The 16,792-nt window shown below is 43.0% G+C and overlaps 1 protein-coding gene across 1 annotated transcript in view; it reads left to right on the top strand.

Moving 5' to 3' along the window:
- The first annotated feature begins 15,237 nt into the window (after positions 1 to 15,237).
- Positions 15,238 to 16,792, top strand: part of PLCH1 (phospholipase C eta 1) — a 155,051-nt gene continuing 153,496 nt past the window's right edge. Inside the window, exon 1 of the mRNA XM_051983064.1 lies at positions 15,238 to 15,731. Coding sequence (XP_051839024.1) covers positions 15,689 to 15,731 — 43 coding nt within the window. The 5' untranslated portion in view covers positions 15,238 to 15,688. The remainder of the gene's footprint in view (positions 15,732 to 16,792) is intronic.

The following is a 16,792-nucleotide window of genomic DNA, read 5'->3' as shown; positions in this document are numbered from 1 at the left end:
GTTTACATTGTATACACATTGTGCATGTATATATTGTGTGAGCATGCACGTATTATGTGTGTGTATTTGTGTATGAATGTGTGGAAGATCATGGCGAGATCTGGAGAAGTGAATCTGTATTATATGCACTTTCCCCGAGGGCACGCTTGCCGGGTTCTGGATAATCGATGATACTCTTGCACTTTCCTAGGCTCTAATGGAGTGAAACAGGGCCTATATATAAAGGGTGCTCGCCTAAAGATCTCCGAGAACTCAGACAAGGTAAATGCTTGTTTGGAGGGCCAAAGAAGCGACGCAACAACTCACAAAGCCCCTCTCAAGGATTCTCTTATTAGTGTGTGTCATGGGAGACACTGGCAAGGGACCGTCCAGTAGAGTGTGACCTCGTCCAAGAAAATGCCGTGCTCTAGGAGCAAAGCCGAACTGCAGCAGCTCAAAAGAAACACAGGATGTACAAATTCAGAGACATCCTCGGTCCGAAGGTTCATGTGGCTGCCCGGCCTGTGGCAGAACCTTCTGAGCTCACATTGAACCCATCGGTCGCCGTCAGACACGCCGGACCTTAACTTTGGCTAGTGATGTCATTTTGAGCCTCCTTAAGAATGAAGGACAGTAATCAACCAGCTGAGCAGCTGTATGTGTGTTTGTGCACGCATGTGCCTGCATGTGCCCATGTGGGTATTTGTGTATGTGTGTTGTATACAGGTGTAGATATCCGTTATGTGTTTGTGTATGTATAGGTGTGTATGTGTATATTTGTGCATCGATATATGTACATGTGTGTTTGTATAAGCACACATCTACATATGTGTGCATTCAATATGGGTGTGTACATGAGTGTTTGTATAAATGTGTACCTATGTGTGTTTGGGTTTATATGTACATATATGTACACACGTGTGCACATGAACAAGTATCTATGTGTATGCATATATACACACGTCTCTATCTCTATATGTGTGTACATGTATGTTTGCATCTATCTATGTATGTGTGTATTTTAGTATATAATACATGTGTATTTGCATGTGTGTTTGTGTATATATGTATACAATCATGTATCTATATGTGTACATATATGTGCACATCTATATGTGCGTACATGCATGTTTGTATAAATGTGTAGCTATATATGTGTGTGTATTTTTAATATATATGTACATGTGTTTGTATAAAGGTGTATCTATCTATGTTTGGTTGCATTGTTATATATGTGTGTTTATACAAACATGTATCTATATGGGTACATCTTTGCATGTATGAATGCATGTGTGCGTTTGTGTATATGTGTACAAACATGTCCAACCTTGGGAGCTTCTGATTGTCAGGTTCCCTGACACTCCTTTGCAGAAACAGAGCCAGGAAGCTCTGCTCAGAGGTCACACCTTCACCTGTATTCTCCTAGAACTGCACCTCCCTCCCCCTGGCCTCCTTCCCGTATGGGGGCTTTTCCCAGAGCCCCTTTTTCTCCATCTTCTCTTTCAAATATTTCCCCAGATTTTGCTATAAAATCTTCCCCGAGTCTGGTGCTAGGGACATGGAGCAAAAAGAAGGGATTCTTGCCCCTTGAGGGGCTTACATCCTACTGGGGGCTGCAACGTGGACATAGACAGCATGGTAGATTTTTTGGAGGGAGAGCGCATCAGTATGTATACAACACCTATTTATACACACGTGTACGTGCACACAATGTGCATGAAAGTTTCCCCTAGAAACTCTCTCTTCGCCATTTTTGTTTCTGGGCATTGGAGTTGCGTCTCATCTCTCCAAGAGACTGCAAGCTCCCTGAGGGGCCTTGTTCATCTTTGCACCCTCAGAGCTCACTGGTTGTCCATTAGCTTGTAATTGATGTTAGTTGGCGTGCCGCCATATTGCCTTAGCCACAGGAGCAGAACCAAGATGGGATCCAGGAAGAGCTGCTTCTAAGGGCAAGAGTTCCGAGCTGGGCCCGGCTGGTTCTGGCTTTCCCGTGAGGGCAGCAGTGCAAACACAGGGCCAAACATGGCTCCTGGCAGCACCTGGTGGGATGCAGCTGGCTCTTTATTTATAGGCATGGCATGTAAGATTAGAAGGGCTCTTAGTGAACATCTGCTCAGTCACTCAATTGTGCATTTATTAAGCACTTACTGTATTCTAGTATGCTCTAAGGGCTGAGGATTCCTCATTGCTCAGTTAAGGAAACTAAGATTCAGAGAATCACTCTGGTTCACCCAGTTTGAATCAATCAAATTTGGACCAGAATTCTAGTCTTCTAGGCCACTCTTCCATTTACTTTTTCTCTACTTTTATGTCACTGGAGTGAAGAAGTATTTGTTAAGAATTCACAGGAGCCTTGTGCTACTTTGCACACAGAGAACAAAACCCAGTTTACGCCCTATTGGGCACTCCTGCTTGAATTTGGTTGTATTCATGTTTTCAAATGACTATTGTTCTTTCTTCTTCTCTCTTCCCCTTTCTTCTTTCCTTTCTTTCTTTGTCTCTGTCTCTGTCTCTCTCCTTCTGTCTCTGATCTCTCTCTGTTTGTTCTCTCCTGTCTTTCTCTGTCTCTCTCTCTCTGTCTTTGTTTATATCTCTGTCTGTGTGACTGTCTCTATCTCTGACTTTCCCTCTGTTTTTGTTTCTTTCTTTGTCTCTCTTTGTCAGTTTGTCTCTCTTCCTATTTCTCATTTTCTTTCTTTCTCTGATTTTGTGTCTGTCTGTCTCTGTCTCTGTCTCTGTCTTTCCCTCTGTCTCTCTCTCTCTCCAGCTGTCTGTCTGTCCCTCTATGTGTCTTTCTCTCTGTCTCTGATTCTGTCTCTCTCATTTTTGTCTCTTTCCCCCTCTCTCTCCATCTGTCTGTCTGTCTCTAACTCTCTCTTTCCATTTTTATCTCTTTCTTTATCTCTGTCTCTCTTCTGCTGTTTCTTTCTTCCTGTCTTTGTTTTCTCTGTGTATACCCCCCCCCCCATCTTTCTCTCTGTCCTTCCCTCCCTTCAAAAATACACTTTTCCTTTGTTTGAAAGTCAATTCTTTGCAACCTCTCTGCTCAAATACCGAAAAAAAAACAACATTTATTTCAGAAGCTGATGCTCATTAAGTGTCTGCATCACTGTTGCCTGTGCCCACATCTAGCCATGTGAGTTGTTGTTTCCAGGACAGCCTTGTGTTTGAGACTTTGGGTTCAGATCACAGTTCTCCTCTCCTTTCCTGATCCTGTGCAATTCCTGTCTGTGTTTTCCATAAACCCTTTCTCAAGTATCCACTCGGCATCCCAGAAGTTTGTGTGTAGCCCGGGGTTTCTGCACCTTTGTTATGTCCTGGGTCTCTTTGGTAAGCGGTCTGGTGGACCTTTTCTCAGAAGTATTTTTTTAAAATGTCTTCACAAAAACCTTAGGAATTGTAAAAGGAAGCCAATATACTGGAATAGTTTTAATAATAAAAAAGCCAAACAAGTTGAATCCCCCTCCATAAGTTCTTACTATTCTCTGGATACCCGAGTACGTGACTTGAGAACTTACTCGGACTGCCTGCCATCCATCACTCCTGCTGTGTGACTGACTCACCTGTCATCCCCAGAACATTACATCTCTTGGGCCAGGTGTTTACTTGTAGGCATATGTGACAGCTTGTTCCCACCCACCATGCATCTCTCTCTCCGTGCCCCTTGGGGTTCCCAGCAATTTTATTTCCTCAAAGATCATGGTTCCCTGTTGTTGGTACCGAATAGAAACACTGGGACAATGGCTATGAAAAAGATGGGTTTTTGTGAGTGTTAAGGACCCTGGTCATATTTAAAATCATCTTAAATCTTCTGTAGGTTTATTAAATATGCCGAGTTTGACGGCTTGGCAAATAATATGCCAAGATTTCCCCCCTTTTCTGTTCTCTGACTATATTTTCTGATCTTCTATCTCTTACAGCCTCTTAAATTAGATAAATCTGTTCTGATGTTTAATATCCTGAGACTTCAGGTATGATGTTTCTGATACTGACAATGGGATTTTTTTTCCTTTCTTAGATAGCCAATATGAATAAATGATGGTGTGAAATTATTTCTAAATTAGATAAATGTATGTAACTTGATACAGTATTATTTGGTTTCTAATTTTTTCATCTTTAGAATATTCATGAAGGAGAAATTTTATTTTTCTTCTATTCTCAGGGGCTTAAACAAAGTTAGTCTCTGTAACCATTTTATATGCTATTGGACTGCAAATGAGGGGAAAGATCTGATGAAGCTGAAAATGAAACTACTTTCGATGTAATTTTAATACTAATCATTATTCGACATTCTCAGTCTCTTATTGATAAAGTAATTGTAGTTTTGCAGACTTTTATCATGTCTCGAAGACTACAGCTCTTGGTACAATTCATCTAGGAGCAAGAATTCTGGTAGGAAAAAAAATCAGTTTTATTATTGGCAAAAGCTTTAATTATATCTGCTCTCAAGCATTCGGATGTTAGCCTTTGATGTAGATGATGTAGTGATGTGAAACTGCCAGTCCTTGAATAGAGTCCTAACGTCAAGGATATGTGTGGTTCCTTGGAACATTATATTCAGTGAGTATTTGGCGTGTAATATTCCAGCTTATATATTATTAAAGAAGCTTAAAATATAGAATTATGATTTTTATGACTGAAATGGTGTTTGAAAGAATCTGCTTTACTTTCCAACTTTCACACCAAGAAGATAGCGTTCAACACATCATATAGAAAAGGCATTTAGGGTTTAATGTCTTGTTCAAGGTCAAATAGCTAGTCAATGGTAACGTGAGGTTTAGAACTCAGGTCTTCTGACTGGTAGTGTCAGATTGCGCCCAACATGCCACACTGCTGAATATAAATAAATATTTGTTTATGTTCAATAATGCAAGGCTTGAATCAGTCAATAAACATTTATTAAGCTTTTTACACCGTACCAAGTGCAAGGATATGTTGGAACACACAATTCCTTTCCTCAAAGAGCTTACGGTTGGGAAGGGTAACCTGAGAAGAGACTCTAGCTGTTGGGCAACGGGACTGGGGACCGGGAAAGACTTTTTACAGAAAGTGGGATTTGAGCTGAGGCTTGAAGGAAGCCAGGAGGCAGAGGACAAGGAAGAGTTTCCAGGTCCAGGGCAGCCAGAAAAAAACATGGAGTCAGGAAGTGGTGCATCCTGTGTGTGTAGCAGCAGGAAGTTCTAGGTAGAATATATGGGACATGGAAGTCGATGAGTAGCCTGGAAGGTTGGAAGGCTCCATTTTGTAAAGGCTGGTTTCTGGGTCTCCTGTCCATTGAACACCTCAGTTATAACTTTTTTGCTCTTTTAGCAGTTAGGCCTCGGTTGGCAAATTAGTCCAGGGGTGAGGGATGCACCGGAGTGGGGGCGGGTTGAGGGAAGGGGGCTTATCTGAGAGATGTTCCAGAGGTAGAAGGGTCCAGCCTTGGCCTGGAACAAAAGGCTTCTGTAGGAAACCCACACACTGGTAAATGTGATGTGATTCAAACTGGACCAGACAGCTGACGGTCACCGCAGCAGGAGGCTCAAAGCTGGCGGGAGGCCTCTGAGAGCTTGTTGACGTTGAGATGCTGTAGAGCACAGCTCTTGGGCCTTCTTCCCAGAGCCCGACTCGCCTCCAGTCTGGCTCTTCGTCCCTCCTTCTTCCACCCAGAAGGTCCAGAGTGGTAAAGGACAGGGCAGCTGTGGAGTGAGCCGGATGATTCTCTCAGCTCTGAGAGTTCAGCAAGTGCCTCGACCTTCAAAGCTGATATTTGTTCTAAAACTTGTCCATGTCAATAGCCGTTCGTTTCCCATGTGCTGACTGGGCTTTGGCTGACATGAGGGAGAGTGATCCGAGCTCCTCTATGAAGGGGAGGAGAGGGGCTGGCTGACCTCAATCTCAGGTCTAATGGTGGAGAAGGAACATGGCCGTCAGATCTGGGTCTGGGCTGGCGAGGACGACTGGGCCTTTTTGGGGACTCCCCCACCTCAATGGCTGGGGTTTTTTTGGTCTGGGGACCTCACAACTGGACCACTGGCAGGTTGTGACTCGCACCCAGTGTACAGGAAGCATAGACTAGACTTGACCCAGTCTTCTGAGAGCGGCCCTTGAACCTCTAGGCCCACGGAGCCTCATCTCCCTTATAGACTCCAGAGCTGGGAGGGACCTTAGAGGCCACTAGAGTCAACTCCTCACTTTGCTGAGGCCTGGGGAAGCCGAATGATTTGCCTAAAGTTCTGCTGGTGGTAAACATCAGAGGTAACTGTTTTCTCATCTGGAGAATGGGGATGATCATAGCGCCCCCTCCCAGAGTTGTGTATTTATAAGCACTGTAGTCAATAAACTGGGCTAACAGACTGTATTACAGAGAGATCGTGTCCCAGATCCAATAAGGAGGGCCACGTCTTGCATCTGTTCAGTGTATCTGGGCTACCCGGCCAGGCGATGCTCGCAGAGGCTTGTTGTTTTGCTGCTGATGGAGTTTTAATACTTAATATTTCCTTTAAAACCCTTTAAAGGCTGAAGTGTATGTTGATGATCTCCTTTGGTCCCCCTCAACCCCACCATGAGGCAGGGCATATTATTACTCCCACAGGAAACTGAGGCTCAATAACTGGTCCAGGCCCATGTAGGTTGGATAGTTTGTATCCGTAGATGACAAGGACAGCAATCGCATTACAGCATCAAGAGTTCATATTTATAAAGTCTTTGAAGATTATGCAAAGCACTTTAAATGTCTTATCGTTTCTCCAAATACTTTATATTTAGATTTGTTCTGTATATAATGAGATAAATACTCGCTTAGAATGTAAGTTCTCTACAAGGAGGGACTGGTTCATCATTTGTGTTTGTACCCTCAGTGGCTAGCACAGAATGGGAACTTAATAAATACTTGTCCATTGGTTTGGATCCCCTGGCATCTGAGAGCATCCTTCCCAAAGCTAGGGCCCTTCCAAAGCTGGAACCCCCAAAACTGGACCCCCAAATTGGAGCCCCAAAGCTGGACCCCCAAAACTGGACCCCCAAATTGGAGCCCCCAAAGCTGGACCCCCAAACTGGAGCCCCCAAAGCTGGAGTCCCCCAAACTGGAGCCCCCAAAGCTGGACCCCCCAAACTGGACCCCCTAAAGCTGGACCCCCCAAACTGGAGCCCCCAAAGCTGGAGCCCCCAAAGTTGGACCCCCCAAACTGGAGCCCCTAAAGCTGGAGTCCCCCAAACTGGAGCCCCCAAAGCTGGACCCCCCAAACTGGAGCCCCTAAAGCTGGACCCCCCAAACTGGAGCCCCCAAAGCTGGAGCCCCAAAGTTGGAGCCCCTAAAGCTGGAGTCCCCCAAAGCTGGAGCCCCAAAGCTGGACCCCCCAAACTGGAGCCCCTAAAGCTGGAGTCCCTAAAGCTGGAGCCCCAAAGCTGGGACCCCCAAAGCTGGAGCCCCTTTAGTTTTCGCTTCCACAGGTGGCCTATATTCAGACAGCCTCTGGGAAATGATGCTTCCTTGATGATTTATTGATCGCCAGCTTGTGCCATGGAGCTTGGAAAGAAATTCTCTTTCTTGAGAGACTCAACTCCTTATCGACTGTGTCGTTTGAAGGTTTATAGGTCAGCATAAAACTTTACGGGAATGTTACTGTCATTTTGATGAAGTTATCAGTAGGATTCAAAACCCAGGTGAGCGAACGTGCAAAGCCGAGCTCGGGAGCTTCGAGACGGAGTAATTACTTGCCCTGTCCCGTGATGGGGTTGAGGGGACCAAAGGAGATCTTGAACATAAACTTCAACCTTTAAAAGGCTTTAAAGTAAATGTTAACTATTAAAACTCCAGCAGCAGCAAAACAACAAGCCTCTGTGAGCATCGCCTGGCCGGGTAGCCTAGATACACCGACACATACAAGCCGCGGCCTGCCTTATTGGATCTGGGACATAATCTCTCTGTAATACAGTCTGTTAGCCCGGTTTATTGACTACCTTGTCACCTAATGATCAATTTACTACAGATTTTCCCATCACAGAGATGGCTTAATGGTACACTGATTTCCCAGACTATTTCTCTAGCTGACATTTGAAAACTCCATCATTGGCTGGCCATTTAAAAATGCTAAGTCTAAACTATCCAGTTGACCTTTTCTTTCTTAGTTTCTTGGATGGTGCAAGTAGAAGGATGCATTCTATTTCTGTGCTTGTCTCACAAAATAGCTAGCATTTGCATAGCGCCTTAATGCAGTTCTGGCACGAGGCCATAAGGAAGGCTGCAGGGGTAGGGGTATAACTCAAGCGGTCTTTTTGTTTTATGTGTATTTAGTTGGAAGGGGTCCTTGGGACCAGATGGTCCAATCTGATGTCCAGAAGAAGAAAAGAGCTTGTTAATTTTTGAGAAGGCTGTTAATGTCTGATTTAGGAGCTGGCTGTAGTGCCAGCTACACACACACTAACAACTTAGGGATGAGGGAGGATGAGGATGGACCATGGCGTAAAGGATAGAAAGTTCCACTGTGTGGATGGAAAGTTCCATTTGTCTGTTTGGGTGAGAACCATTCAGAATGGAGACAGAATTCTTCTCTTGTGGCCCATGAAAGAGAAGGGCCAGCTGCAGAAAGGGCTCTGTGGACACAAGGGACCATCTCCTTTACTCTGAAGGCTCCTGGATTGGACAGGAAGTGATCTTAAGGCTGAAAAAGTCATTTCTGACCCTGTAGGAGTTCATGTCCATTTACTGTGGCATTAGGTTAGAGAGGACGAGATACAACTCCCTGGCACAAGTGGTCTGTTGGATCAGGAACAGAAAGATCTGAGCTCAGAGACCCATGACTAGAAGGCGGAAGAGCGTGTGTGTGTGTGTGTGTGTGTGTGTGTGTGTGTGTGTGTGTGTGTGTGTGTGTGTGTGAGAGAGAGAGAGAGAGAGAGAGAGAGAGAGAGAGAGAGAGAGAGAGACAGAGAGAGAGAGAGAGAAGCTCCGGGCAAGGCTGGGAAGACCTTGGCAGGGGCAATGGCATGGTGGACAAGGAGGGCTGAGAGTTCCCCCTCTGCGGGTTTTTGCCCCAAGCTTGTCCTGCCCTTGGGGTTCTCGATGACCTTTCTGAGAATTCTGCAGCACTCCTCTCTAATCACATACAATCTCCATCACAGGCTCGTTGTGTGGAAAATGTTTTGTAAGCATTCAAATTATGCAAATATGGGTGGCCCGTGCTATTCATAGAGGACTTTGATTGAGAGGGACCCTATTCTTGGCTTATAAAAGGAAATCATTAATTCACCTGGTGTTTTATTTAGTACTTGGGTGTTTGAGTCAGAGGAGGTGAGTTCAGATCCCATCTCAGGCCCCACCTGTGCTATCTGCTCTTGGGCAAATCCCTGCCTCAGTAAATGAAAGAACTTGGACTCCCTGGCCTTTAGCTGTGATTCTGTGATCTGACATGTATGGGGGCACACCCACTGGTGGCAGATGTGCCAGGTTGAGGGGAGATGCCAAGTGTGGGCAAGAAAGTATCTTTGTTCCAACAGATTTTAGAAGTTAGACTAGAGGATCTTGGGGTTCCATCCAGCTATTATGTTTAATAATCTTATTGAGTTTAAGTTTTATTTATCTTTGTATGGGGTCCTGAATAAGAGCGTCATCCACATTCTCTCTTTGTATGTGTAACTGGGATTTTATTAATGTGAGGAACTCCTGGATGGAGCGCTCCCACCAATTCACTCATTTATTTATTTATTTCTCACTTCTGAAAATTTATTTATTTATTTTTAGTAACTTTTTATTGACAGAACCCATAAGCTAATGCGGACCCACCAATTTAGATGAACAACTGTTTTGGGACTTACTGCCTTGGAGAGCTCATAGGATATGGAGGCGTTAAGTTGCCCAGGGTCATGCAAAGTTTTGTGATTATTCAATCACTTGGATCATAGTCCACCAGGCCCTTGCTTCCAAGCTCATGGTCCATGACACCATTTATCCACCCCATCCTCTGCCCATCTCCTCCTTTTTGCTTTTAATCTTTCCAAGTAATGAGTCCCATCTTCTCATTATGTGACCAACTACACAATTTTCAGCTTTGTCTTACCTTCTGGTGAACAGCCTGAATTAATTTCTTTTGAGTATCACCTGATTTGATCTTCTTCCTGTCCAAGGGGCTCTCAAATCTTCTCCAGCTTCACAGTTCAAAAGCATTGATTCTGCAGTGTTCAGTTTTCCTTTTGTTCCTTATATTCTTATATATAGGGTCTCACATTCCTAAATTGCTACTGGAAAAACCATAGCTTTAACTACAACAATCTTTGTTGATAAAGTGATAGCTCTGCTTCTTAGTGCTTTGTCCAGATTTGCCATGACTTTCCTCCCAAGGAGCAAGCGTCTTTTAATTTCATGGCTGCAGTTAGTAACTGCAGTGATCTTTGAGAATATAAAACCTGACACTGATTTCATTTCTTCTCCCTCTGTCGGTCAGGAAATGATGGGACCAGCTAACAAGATTTTAGTTTTTTTGTTGTTAAACTTCAAGTCAACTTTCACCCTCATGAAAAGTCTTCTTACTTCTTCTTCAATTTCTACCATAAGAAAGGTGTATCATCTGCATATCTGAGAGTGTTGCTATTTCTCCCAGTTTCTGTCTTGATTCATCCAGCTCGGCATTTCTCATTATGTATTCCATAAACAAGTTAAATAAATAAAGTGACAATATACAGCCTTGTCATATCCCTTTTCCAATCTTAAATCAGTCAAAGGCTTCAGTGTAGTCAATGGAGTAGGAGCAGATGCTGTTGGGGAACTCCCTTGCTTTCTTACATAATCCAATGAATGTCGGCAATTTGGTCTCTAGTTCCTTTGTCTCTTAAAAAAAAAGTCATGTATATATATTCCAAGGCTAGCTCTCTGTTTACTATAATACCTCCTGAATTATCTGATCATTTGAAACAGTTAAATCAGGCTGAAACAAGTGGGATATTTCTGAATTTCCATTTGAAACAGTTAAATCAGGCTGAAACAAGTGGGATATTTCTGAATTTCCAAATACCTTCTTGGACCAACCTAGTTAGAAGCCATACAACAGAGTATGAATGAATCTCTCTCTTAGAAAAAGTCAACCCGTGTAGGAAAAGGATACAAGTGTTACCTAGTGGTCATACTATGTAAATCCTCTTGTATCTGGCCAAGGGACTCATGGGAGGGATGCAGGTGTAATAATAGTGACGACTATTAATGGTAATAATTATTACTGATATTTATGTAGTGCTTTATATTTGTTGTTGTCGTTCAGTCATTTTTCAGTCGTGTACAGTTTTTCATGACCTCATTTGGGGTTTTCTTAGTAAAGATACTACAATACTTTGGCTCTTCTCAAGGTGATTTTACAGAGGAGGAAACTGAGGCAAACAGTGTTAAGGGACTTGTCCAGGATTGCCCAACTAGTAAGTGCCTGAACTCAGAAAGATGAGTTTTCCTGGAAAACCTAGGACTCTATCCACTGAGCCACCTAGCTCAGTGGTTCATGGTTAAGTGACTTCCCCAGTGTGATAATCAGAAGGTCCTTCCACATTTCTTCCTTTGATTGATGATTCTGTCATCTTGGGTAATTCATAGATATCCCAGTTAATTTAGTAATTAACCTACTCATTCAAGAGCTGCGAGATATTTCCTGAGTACTTTGAATGTGTTGAATAACTTTGGATTAGTAATTTTATCACCTTCTGAGTTGATTTTGCCCACATGTAAAACTAGGTTATTCATAGCATGGCATGGTGAATAGAGACTTAGTTTCACAGCCAGGAAGACACAGCAGACTTTTTAACTCTCCCTCTTTGGGGCCAGAGTTGGTTGTTGTAATGACACAGCTTCTGGTTTCTTTGTTTTTATGTCTGTATGTGTTCTCTCCATGTGTGTTGTTGGAGTCACTCTTTGGAGTGTTTTCCGAGTTCTGCTTTCTCTACTCTGCATCATTCTATCTGCGTTTTCTCTCAAACCTCTCTGAATTCCTCCTGTGCATAATTTCTTATGTTGCAATCACTTTCCATTGCATTCATGTGCTCCAATTGAAATTGTTGCACACTTATTGGATTGTTTGCTTTTCTGTGTTGGGGGCTTCCATTGCTTTCATTTACTCCAATTGAAAATGTTGCAAATTTATCTGATTGTTTGCTTTTCTGTGGTGGTGGGAGCTTCCTTTGCTTTCATTTGCTCCAATTGAAAATGTTGCACATTTATCTGATTGCTTTTCTGTGGTGGTGGGAGCTTCCATTGCTTTCATTTGCTGCAATTGAAAATGTTACACATTTATCTGATGGTTTGCTTTTCTGTGGTGGTGGGAGCTTCCATTGTTTTCATTTGCTCCAATTGAAAATGTTGCATACTTATTGGACTGTTTGGTTTTCTATGATGAGGGTTCCATTGCTTTCATTTGCTCCAGTTGAAAATGTTGCACATTTATCTGATTGTTTGCTTTTCTGTGGTGATGGTGGTGGATTCCATTGCTTTCATTTACTCCAATTGAAAATGTTGCAAATTTATCTGATTGTTTGCTTTTCTGTGGTGGTGGGAGCTTCCTTTGCTTTCATTTGCTCCAACTGAAAATGTTGCACATTTATCTGATTGCTTTTCTGTGGTGGTGGGAGCTTCCTTTGCTTCCATTTGCTCCAGTTGAAAATGTTGCACATTTATCTTATTGTTTGCTTTTCTCTGGTGGTGGGAGCTTCTGTTGCTTTCATTTGCTCCAATTGAAAATGTTGCAAATTTATCTGATTGTTTGCTTTTCTGTGGTGGTGGGAGCTTCCTTTGCTTCCATTTGCTCCAGTTGAAAATGTTGCACATTGCATATCCTTTGATCCAGCAGTGTTTCTATTGGGCTTATATCCCAAAGAAATACTAAAGAAGGGAAAGGGACCTGTATGTGCCAAAATGTTTGTAGCAGCCCTGTTTGTAGTGGCTAGAAACTGGAAAATGAATGGATGCCCATCAATTGGAGAATGGCTGGGTAAATTGTGGTATATGAATGTTATGGAATATTATTGTTCTGTAAGAAATGACCAGCAGGATGAATACAGAGAGGCTTGGAGAGACCTACATGAACTGATGCTAAGTGAAATGAGCAGAACCAGGAGATCATTATACACTTCGACAACGATATTGTATGAGGACATATTTTGATGGAAGTGGATTTCTTTGACAAAGAGACCTGAGTTTCAATTGATAAATGACGGACAAAAGCAGCTACACCCAAAGAAAGAACACTGGGAAACGAATGTGAACTATCTGCATTTTTGTTTCTCTTCCCGGATTATTTATACCTTCTGAATCCAATTCTCCCTACGCAACAAAAGAACTGTTCGGTTCTGCAAACATATATTGTATCTAGGATATACTGCAACATATCCAACATATAAAGGACTGCTTGCCATCTAGGGGAGGGGGTGGAGGGAGGGAGGGGAAAAAAAATCGGAACAGAAATGAGTGTAAATATAATGTAATTATTAAATAAAAAAATTAAAAAAAAAAAAAAAAAAGAAAATGTTGCACATTTATCTGATTGTTTGCTTTTCTGTGGTGATGGGAGCTTCTGTTGCTTTCATTTGCTCCAATTGAAAATGTTGCACATTTATCTGATGGTTTGCTTTTCTGTGGTGGTGGGAGCTTCCATTGCTTTCATTTGCTCCAGTTGAAAATGTTGCATACTTATTGGATTGCTTGCTTTTCTGTGGTGGAGGGTCCTCAGAGGCCATGATAACAGAAGTAGAGCTTTGGAGGGCTCTCCTAAGCAGGGAAGGTTTTTAGAATGGGCTTGGAGATGCATGTCCAAATGTGGTCCAAGAACCCACCTTCTGCTTATCCACACCGGCTGGGCTGCAGTGAAATGGTATGTTGGTCCTGACTACTCAAGTCATATACTAAAGCCTAGAAGGCCTGGAATGAGCTCCTTTGAGAAAGTGGAGGAGGGACTGGGATACACAGTCATTTGGGGTTTTCTTAGTAAAGGTACTGCAATATTTTGGCATTTCTTCTCAAGGGGATTTTACAGAGGAGGAAACTCTTCTTTTGGCTTTAGTGCCTTTATCACCTAGCATATTTTCTTTAACATCAGAAGTACTTAATAAATGTAGATCGAATTTTGAGCAAATGCTCACATCAACCCCTGGTTGGATGACCACATATTAGGGGAGTTGGGGAGAAGATGCCCCATTGAGGGGGACAAGATATTGTCTGACTTCTCAAGACTCTGCCAGTGATTCATGTTCTTTGAATTCTATATACCTGCGGATCACAAGAGAGACATTTAGATTTATATACTTTACCTCACAAATCACTAAAAAGCATGGAACAGAGCACTCTGGAATATTGTATGTATTTGGGAACTAGGGCAGGGCCTTAAGTATTTGGACAGCAAAATAGGTGTTGAAAGATGGGTTTTGGAATGGTTTGGAAAAGATGGGAATACAGAACATGGATGCAAGTAATCTGAGATACTGGGAAAAGGGTTGGGAAACTTTCGAGCATCATGTGGGTAGGAATTTGGCTCATCCCAGGGAGAGGGAATGGGAAGGAGGAAGCAGACCAGGGTCCAGAGGGACTCTGCAAAAAAAGTGAGACAAAGCCCAGTAGTGAGGAACTGAAGGCCAGATTTTGCTGGATAACACGCTTGTTTTGATCCTTCATAGAAGAGAACTCTTGTACCTTGTACCCTGATGTATAAAAAATATGGTAAACGAGAGGCCTTCTGAAATAGAAAATCCTGTGAAAAGAGTTACAGCATGTATGTAAAGGAAATGCATATAGAATTCAGAGGCATTGAAACTGTAATGATATGCATGGTGTAGTGGAAAGCTGGTTCATTCATGAGAAACTCAGGCTTTTTTCACTTCATTCACTTATCTCATGGAGACCTGATGTTGCTCGACATCAAAGGGAGATTACGGGAGGAGAAAAACAAATCAAGCATCCCTCCCTGCCTAAGTGGCTTGGAACTGTGCTCTCATTCTCTCTGAAGTTGGAGATGTTTCAGCCTGTGCTGTGGCCAATGATGTGTTGTTTGTATGTGGAGTGAGACGGGAGTGGGGTGGGGAGGAGGATCAACAGTGGCAATCAACCAGGGAAAGCCTAAAATCTTCCTCCCCCAAATGACAATGTGGAACATCAGAGTGATCCGCTGGGGCCGATACCCTTTTCAGAGCGGATGATTTTAACGGGCACGTAAAGGTTTTGGCTTTCAAGCATCTGTGCCTCTGTGAGTGGATGTTCATGCGGGTTCCTTTGGAGCATTCAGCCAGCCTCCTTCAGTTTCTCTGGGAAACGGGGATCGGCAATCCTGCTTTCTCAGTGACCTCCCCAGGTGAGGCTGATTCCTCCCTCCAGGTTCTAGACTCGCACTTGTCAGGCATTTACTGTGCACAATGCCCTGAGGGGCTGATTCACTGAACTAAGGATGCGGGTCTCCCAGCCAAAGTACTGACAGCATCCCCTGCGTTCCCACAATAGCAGCTGCACAGAGCAGATGCTCCAATCCTCCTGTGTGGCCAGGCTGGCACTTTGGGACAGAGTTCCTGAATAAGAGCTTCTGGACGTCTCCTGCCCTCCCCTCCCCGAGCCCAGGCTGTGAAGACCTCATCTGGCTGGAAAGGATGGCGTGGGCAAAGTTCGGACGTTTTTCTCCCACTTGTTTCATCACTGCCGATCTGGAACCGAAGGAAGGCAGGTGCCTTTAGAGAATCTTATTGTGCTCCCCAAGAATGCAGAGGAAAAGCAGACCTAATGGCAGACCTTGAAGTATATAAAAACTTAAGTCCAGAAAAAGGTAAGGGGGTCTTTGGCGCATGCCGGAAAAAGTGCAGGGTTCTTACGGAGGGAGGCAGCTCGTCCGTCTGGTGTCGGTCTTTATTAGCAAAACGACTGAAAATGATGAGGTTGCTCTGTACCCTTCTGAGAAGGCATAAAATGATGCATGTACTTATTTTCAGGTTGATGGAAGAATAAGGACAGGCAAGGGGTTTTCTTTGTAAAATATATGTCTCTATCTCTCTCTGTGTGTCTGTGTTTTAATAACATGATGAACATATTGAGTATTACAAGTAGCATGACATATATCCAACTGTTCACTGGCAAAATCATATTTTAAAGCTTCAGGTCATTTTTTAAATAATCTAAACTGAGAGAGACAGAAATCTCCCTTGTCCGATAGTTGTAATCAATAGGTCTTAATTTAAATTATTGACAGTCTGGAGAAATTGACCAATAAAGATATATTTCTATCTATTCATCTACTTCATCATTTCATGAAGGAAACTTTCTACAACAATAGGGAAATGGGTGTTGCCTAACTTGCTGCAATTAAATGTAATTGGGGTTAATGAAAGTCATTAGGCTCATGATCCGAAATGGGACGAGGATTCAGCAGAGAAAAAAATGGAGGAAGAAACTATGTCTCATTCTTATGTCCTATCTGTCAGCTCCAGCAGAATCAGGTGGATGTGTTTTGAAGCATGACATGGAATTTTAATGGCTCTGAAGTTAAAAATCCACAGAAAAGAGAGAAAGTGTTCCATACTGCTCAAAACCATTTAAATAACAGGTCAAGAAAACTTAGCTGCATGAGGTGATCTAGCTAAGTCCTTTAGCTGCTGTTCACATCCACTGATGATAATGGATCTTTAGCATGTTATAACTTATTGGTCTGACATCCAAAGGAGAAACTGTGGTTGGGAATTTTAAGGCACCATCTTCAGAGTCCCAGCCTTTAGATTTCTGAAATAAGGAGAGGGGATTCTGGACATTCATTTTCTGATGGTTCTCTGCATAGCCTGAGCAGACCATCTAAGAACAGGGCTGAAATTGGTTCGACTTTGACAGAAAGGCTGT

The sequence above is a fragment of the Antechinus flavipes genome, chromosome 3, assembly GCF_016432865.1.
Source record: "Antechinus flavipes isolate AdamAnt ecotype Samford, QLD, Australia chromosome 3, AdamAnt_v2, whole genome shotgun sequence".
In the NCBI taxonomy this organism is placed as follows: domain Eukaryota; kingdom Metazoa; phylum Chordata; class Mammalia; order Dasyuromorphia; family Dasyuridae; genus Antechinus; species Antechinus flavipes.
Note: the sequence above shows the minus strand (reverse complement) of the source record. Positions and strands in the feature narration are given on the sequence as shown.